This window comes from Diadema antillarum, unplaced genomic scaffold (assembly GCF_040938485.1).
Source record: "Diadema antillarum isolate AM-2024a unplaced genomic scaffold, OU_Dant_1.0 seq00001448_RagTag, whole genome shotgun sequence".
Taxonomy (NCBI): Eukaryota; Metazoa; Echinodermata; class Echinoidea; order Diadematoida; family Diadematidae; genus Diadema; species Diadema antillarum.
This window is the reverse complement of record NW_027272194.1, coordinates 165794-172673: the sequence shown is the minus strand read 5'-3', so window position 1 is coordinate 172673 and position 6880 is coordinate 165794. Positions and strand designations below refer to the sequence as shown.

The window sequence follows — 6880 nt, the reverse complement described above, 5'->3', positions numbered from 1 at the left end:
CCGATATGATCAAATCATAATGCTGTGATATAATAAGTGATATACATGTATACGACTAGATTCTTATTCATTTTGCGTGTCTTGGTAAAATGTCGGTAACCATCATGTGATTTGTTACGATTATTATCCTTGAAAGGAGTAAAAGCAGTAAAAAGAAAATTCCAGAACAATGATAGCATAAAATGCATCATGAAAAACTTAGATGGGCTTCGCTCGTTGCATGAAAACCATAAACAGAAACTTTTTTTTTATGAAGACATGAGCCCCCGATTTCTACCTATAGGTCACTTTTTTTCCTTCTGGTTAGGTCTTTTAGTAAAGAAACAGTTGGACAAATATGACATTTGTTGAATTACCATCCTCTTCTGCCGTGATATTATCAATAAATGTTACTTTGACAAGCTTCTGTCATATAAAATGTCTTATTTGAGTTTTTTAATCAAGATGTCCACTCCGATTTTTTTTAATGTATATCGATTAAAAACTGCAGCGGGAGACCGAGAGATGAAAAGAAGAAATGTTGTTTGCAGGTTATTCTCTGGTTCTACAGTTTTGGAACAATATTGATCGAGATCCTGCGATGGAATCGTACCTTTTTGAGATGAAATGAAAATGGAAATCTATTCATACTTCTTACTCTTTTAAAATTTTTACTCGTCATTTGAATAGCAGGCCAGGAGGTGAAACAGCCAAGTTATCTTTATTCATCCAAAATATCACCAAGACTATAAAAAAGGAAGAGAAATGCATTAAAATTCTATAAATGTTATCGATTGCAAAGTCCGATATTCCTAGTCTCATGCAATGGGGTAAAAAGAGATTTGAAAGGAAATAGAAAAAAGAAAGCTGAAAGAAAAAGTTAAGAGTGCAATAACGATAATTGTACAGAAATTCTGCTTCCTGACAAGTTTCTCAGATTTTGTTCTTGATACTTGGTGCCATGACCTTTAAAATCTGTACACAAACTACAGTCTGCTCATATCCCACAGAGTATCAGTTTTGATGAGGTGGATTTCACTATATTAGCACTTCAATTCAATTCATTTGTTTTCATTCTTTTTCAACAAAAACATAACACAGAATAAATCAGGAATCACATCATAGGCATACATTCGACTGTGCAAAGGATAAATTCAAATGATGGTTAACAGATAAAGATATACATGCATACCGACAAAATACAAAATTATGTTTTGAGGGGAAAAAAGAATTTAGAGGTCCAGTAAAAAGCATGGTTGTATGTTTGGAACCTCTCAAAAGCAAGGAAAATGGAATACGAATAACATCCATTTCAATAATACACAAGACGCCAGACGTAAAGAGTGAGAGTGAATACACGAAAAAAAAAATCATGACATTGATTGACATTGATGAAAGCTGACGAAAACATCCTAAGTTGGCCAGATTTCGGGTCTCCGAGTTTGCTTGCCAGAGTTCTAAAGTACCGAAACTTTCAGGTGCGAGTTTCTTTACTTTGTCTCCCTCTACAAATTACTGGTAGATGACAGGTTCGAGTCCTACTGGTTCCCTTTTTTCCCGACATGTTTGTTGATTTTCAGATCAGCAGTTGCAATCTTAACAAATTTAATTTGTAGAGGGAGACAAAATAAAGAAAGTAGCACCTGAACCTACACCCCTCTGAATGATATCTTTCTTTCATTTACCGAAACTTTGTTTATTTTTTGTTTATTTTTTTTCTTTATCAAAACTTGGTTTCATTTTGTATAAATGAAGGCATCGTGAGGTGCTCTGCAATCTATAATTAACAATGTCCCTGTATTTTGTAGTGCTAGCCATTCTGAAACATAAGATAACATAGATTACTGTCACTAACACTGATATAAAAAAAAAAAAGATGAAAACAAATCGACACAGATATGTAACTTTTAGTGTTATTACTGCTGGGTGCATTTACGCTGTCTTTCATTTCCCAGCGTTGTTGATCGATGCACGACGATTTTCTTAGGATTTCCCCCCTCGTTTTGGCCTGCAGATCAGATTAATGATTCCAGCTCTGATCAGGGGATTCCCCGACGCGTAGCAGATTGGGTTGATGGCGAAACTCATGTGGCTAACCACCACAGCGGCCTGGTTAAAGGCAATTGTTTTAAGAGATAGCAAAGGGTAAAAAAAGAAGAGTTTGATTGCAAAAAGACTTAACTCCATTCTTTTGAATTTGAGATTTATGCGACTAAACCTGTTAAAAACAAATGAAATAATAAACAAGTATGTGATGTTTTGTCACACTTTCAAGAATGTCCCTTGTTATGAAACACGTGAGGTATGACTGGAGAAGTGTTATTGAGCACTGATGAAATATGTTAAAATGTGTAAATATTGCGCTTAACTCGTTCTGTGATAAAGCTCTTCTGAGATACCACTATTCCTATAACTTCTCCTACTTCTAATAGTAGTAAATGATCTTCCTATCCTTATAATCTTCATTCTTCCTATTGCTGCTGGTATTATTTATGATGATTCATTACTGGCATTTATTCAATGAACAACAAAATTTATCATGATTTTAAAGATATGCAGAAAATCGATATTAAATTGACAGGGACATATGAAAAATATTTTAACTTGTTGTCACATGATAAATACCAGAAGACTGAGCACTATATTAATCAAGCTAAAAATGGCGTTTATAATCAAGGTAACAGTATACAGGAAAAAACACAAATATATATATCAAGAATGATCATAAATGGAAGCGAGAGATTATCAAGCAGAAGGGTGAAGATATCAGCTATGAGTTTTCTTCCGTTTGTCTCCTTCTGTCGCGTCTGTAGAGATGAGATATTCCAAATCTCAGTTCGTTGTTTCGAACTTACATTTTAAGTCGTAGTTGCGATTTTACAAATTTCATTTGCACAGAGGGAGACAAATTGAAGGGCACTCATACCCCAACAAAGATCATGATAATCAAATCATGACATAACATATATTCTTTCAGTCATCCGGTGTAGCTATTGTCTCGTTCCAATAGATCAAACGCCTCTTGTTCGTTGATAAGATAGATTAGTCCCTAAATTCCGAAAGTCTATGTTAGCAGTAAAAGATGTTTTTAATTAGTCATTATCAGGTCAGCAAAAGACTATGTTATCTGCTGGTATACATAGACCTGTAACCACATGTAATATACGCAGCTTTCAGCAAAGTCACAATCGTATATCGAATTCGGGAAAGTAGAACTTTGACTGGCAAAGTTTATCACAACCTTCCGTCGTTCATGCATTTGTCATGTAAGGTAATGAAAACGTCCATATAACAAAAGAAAAATGGTAAGGAGAACCATGTTTTCTTTGATTTTTTTTTGTATTGCAGCTCTATTCACGATCTTTAAAACTGAAATTTCTTTGCCTTATTATGTTATTGTACTCGACATTAAATTGAGACAGTATAGAGAAAAATTATCAAGTTTATCTTTTGGGATATTTTCTTCCGATTACTCATGTACTTAATTTTAGGTTTTTATTTTTTGTTTTGAAAGACATAAGTTGACTTTTCGATGTGTATAGCCTCGTCTGGCTAAAAAGAATTGGAAAAGTTTAATGACAATTTGTAGAATTGTCTATGTAGTACTACATAGCACGTGGTTACATACAGTTCGTTTTTTTTGTTTTTTTTTGGTTCGTAATTCCAAAAGTGAAATAAAGTTCGTTGGAAGGATCGATAATCCGAAATTGAATAAGGTTTGTCATTCTAAAAGTTAGTTATTACAGTAATTAGAAGAAATAAATCGCAATTCCAAAGTTTGTTGATAACCGCAGTTTCTGTTTTTGTTTTTGTTTTTGTTTTCTCGTTATCAGTGTGTTTTGTTTTGTTTTTGTTTTTTTCATTTTCGTACTAATGAACGAACCTTCGGAATAACGCCACAATTAATGCTCTGATAAAATTTAATGAACCCTATTTGATTTTCACGCACACCGCCCCATAGAATATGCTACCATAATAAGCTTGAATCTTTATAAAAACGAGCGTGATACTTACGTTGAAGATTCCAATCGAAACGCAGTGGTCGCACAACAGGTGAACGCTGTAAGCTATTATGTACGGCAGACTAGAAACGAGCAGGATAAAGAAGATCATCGTTAGAGTTCGTTCCGCCCGGTGGTAGCTCCTCTTCTTCCCACCTGCCGAGGGGTGCTGGTGGGTAGCGTTCTCAAGATCCCCTTCATCCACGGTTGACCTGTCAAACTTTACTGACACTGTAGCCACACTACGACTTTCTCGAGAGTATTCTGTAACAATTAATATTGTTGTAGGGAAAACGTGTAAAATGTAACCGCTGACGACATTTTTAATTGTTTTCTTTTTCTGATTGTGAGTAATGTAAGCTCAAAAGCTGTCACTATCACCAAAAAACGACAAATGATGTGCGATTATATCGCATGTGCAAGAAATTCCTTATCATAAAGTCTCAATTCCATGCAACTGCAGAAAGACAATTATAAGTTAAGGATTTATCATACTTTTCAGCACAAACGACAATTAATTCAAATTCAATGTGAGATACTTTCAGTTTTAAATCAAGTTTCTTTTCTGATTCCTTGCTTAATTCAATACAATAAGCATGTCGAAAGCTGTTTTTTTTTTCCATTTCATAAAATGCTTGGAAATAGAGATGTTGGCTCACGAAAAAAAAAATGAAATGTTTTCAAGAACATGCAGCAAGATGGCCCTTCAATCTATTTTATACTTTTCATATCGGGTTACACAGTAAATGGTAAAACCATAGATCATTTTTGTTTCAGCAGAAAATCACTCTGTCTATAAACAATCAAAAAACAAACACAAATGATACACACGTATTATGCTTACACACACAGAATAGTCGTAATGGAGAGTGATTAATTTCAGAATTAAGGTTCAGATTATCAGAGAAATAAGACTGGACTTACATTAAAGCAGAAAAGCAGAAAATGACCGAATGGCAATATTGTAACAAAATTGATATCACTGAATTTCTTTGACGTTCTCTGGTTTTCAATTGTATCACACCTTTTCCAGGAAAATAAATTTTAAAAATATACCTAGTACGAACATGGCATGAATGCTTCATCAACAAATGAACACACTTTTCAGAAAAGTGGCATTGAACATAATATGCAGTCTTATGAGAACACTTGACATGTAAACATTAAAAAAAAGGTTCACGCATTCCTCGAATTTAAGATTCAGATATTTTTCAGTCAAATAAACTTTCCGTTTTCTCGGTTGCAATATCTTTTCAGGTTAAACTACTCCCCCTGATAGGGCTGTGAATCGAAAATGACTCGGACATTATTGATTTGCCTTACTCTTTAGCTCAATTCCTGTCTGAGAAATATTTGCAATATTTTGTTTGTTTATCTTGCGCGATTCTTGTTCTGAAGGGCAGAAGGGGGAAAAGGTGTTCAGTATACGGTTTGCGCATTAAGGCGATAAATAAAAATGTCTCGCTACTCTAATTACTCAAATCATAAAGCAAGATTCGTCACATATACATGCTCTTCCTATATCATATGAGCAAAAAAAAGAAGACAAAATAAGATGAGGTTCGAATACGCCATAGTGTCAGTGAACTTCGAAACTTCTATGAATGGCAAAATAAACTTTCGTACTTTCTTTCTTTTTTCGAAAGTGGGTTCTTAAATGTATGTCACTACAAAACAACTACATAAGGAGTAAGATGATTTTATTTTCTTCAGAGACATTTGCAACATTTTTAACCTTTGGGGTAAATACTTATGAAATAACAAAATCATTTTAAAAATTGGAAAGAAACATTCCGATAATGCAAACAATTACTTACCAGGATTGTTTGACTTTGTCTCAGTCGTTAATGACTTTTTGAATAATTTTCGACGAGTAATAATTCCGTATATTATTACGTACAGCATACCAGTTGTGAGAACAGGAATGTAGCGAGTTATCAGCATAAAATAGAGGCCTATACTTTCATTGATGCTGAATCGAGACAGGCACACTTTATCTGGAATATCGAAGCCCCTGCCTAGTATCCATGGTAACGCATATAAGTAGAATGAGATGACCAGCACCTGGCTGAAGTAGGTCACCAGAATTTGCCTGACGGCGTACGTCAGGCGTTTCATTCGAAGATGATGTAGCGGACTCCTGATCGAGCGAAAGCGATCGATTGCGATGACGAGTGTGAGAATGTAAATGACCTGCACGGTATAGTGGGCGAAGAAGAGAAATATCTCGCAGCCAACCTTGCCAAACGGCCAGTATCCCAGGTACGTGTTCACGCTTCGGAAAGTGATTTCGACGCCGTTACAGAGATCCGCCATCGCCAAGCCGACGATGAAGCTGTTCGTGTACGTCATCAGTTGACGGTTGGTCAGAATGGTGGCGATAACGAGGGAGTTTCCTAGGATTGCAGTCAGGGCAATCGCAACTGACAGAGTACCGAAAAGGGACGAGAACCAGGAGCTAACGTTCGATTGCCCACTCTCTGTAATGTTCTCGAGATAATCGAAGTTATTAGTGTACTCAGAGAAAACAATCTCTGATATACTCGATATTTCTGTGACCGCCGACATCATGAATATAATAAAGAAATTCCTTTAAGATGAAATGCACCGACAAGATTTCCAATGAAACAATGGTATAGTCCATAAAAGTGAGAAACAATCTTTTTTGTATAGTGCTCAAGTAATTTACTTTTTTAACGTATACGTATAGCAAGACTGTAAACGATGCTTAACGAGGCCGTTAGTGTTTCTTCATCTAATCAAGATGCACATTAATGTTTAACAGTTATCTCTTTAAAGACGATAGCCACTTTTGTTTGAAATGTTGAACGATTTAATGCTCTGGGCACGCAAAGTGAAAGGTCCTCTAGCTGTACAAAGCAAAGGAAAAGTGACGCATT

At 35.3% G+C, this 6880-nt stretch overlaps 1 protein-coding gene across 1 annotated transcript; it reads right to left on the bottom strand.

The window, feature by feature from the left end:
* Nucleotides 1–1962: 1962 nt before the first annotated feature.
* Nucleotides 1963–6548, bottom strand: LOC139709544 (octopamine receptor beta-1R-like). Its single transcript, XM_071621501.1, has 3 exons — nucleotides 5942–6548; nucleotides 3994–4244; nucleotides 1963–2088 (listed from the first exon to the last, which is right to left on the bottom strand). Exons 1-3 carry the CDS (start codon nucleotides 6546–6548, stop codon nucleotides 1963–1965), a joined length of 984 nt encoding a protein of 327 aa, XP_071477602.1.
* Nucleotides 6549–6880: the final 332 nt, after the last annotated feature.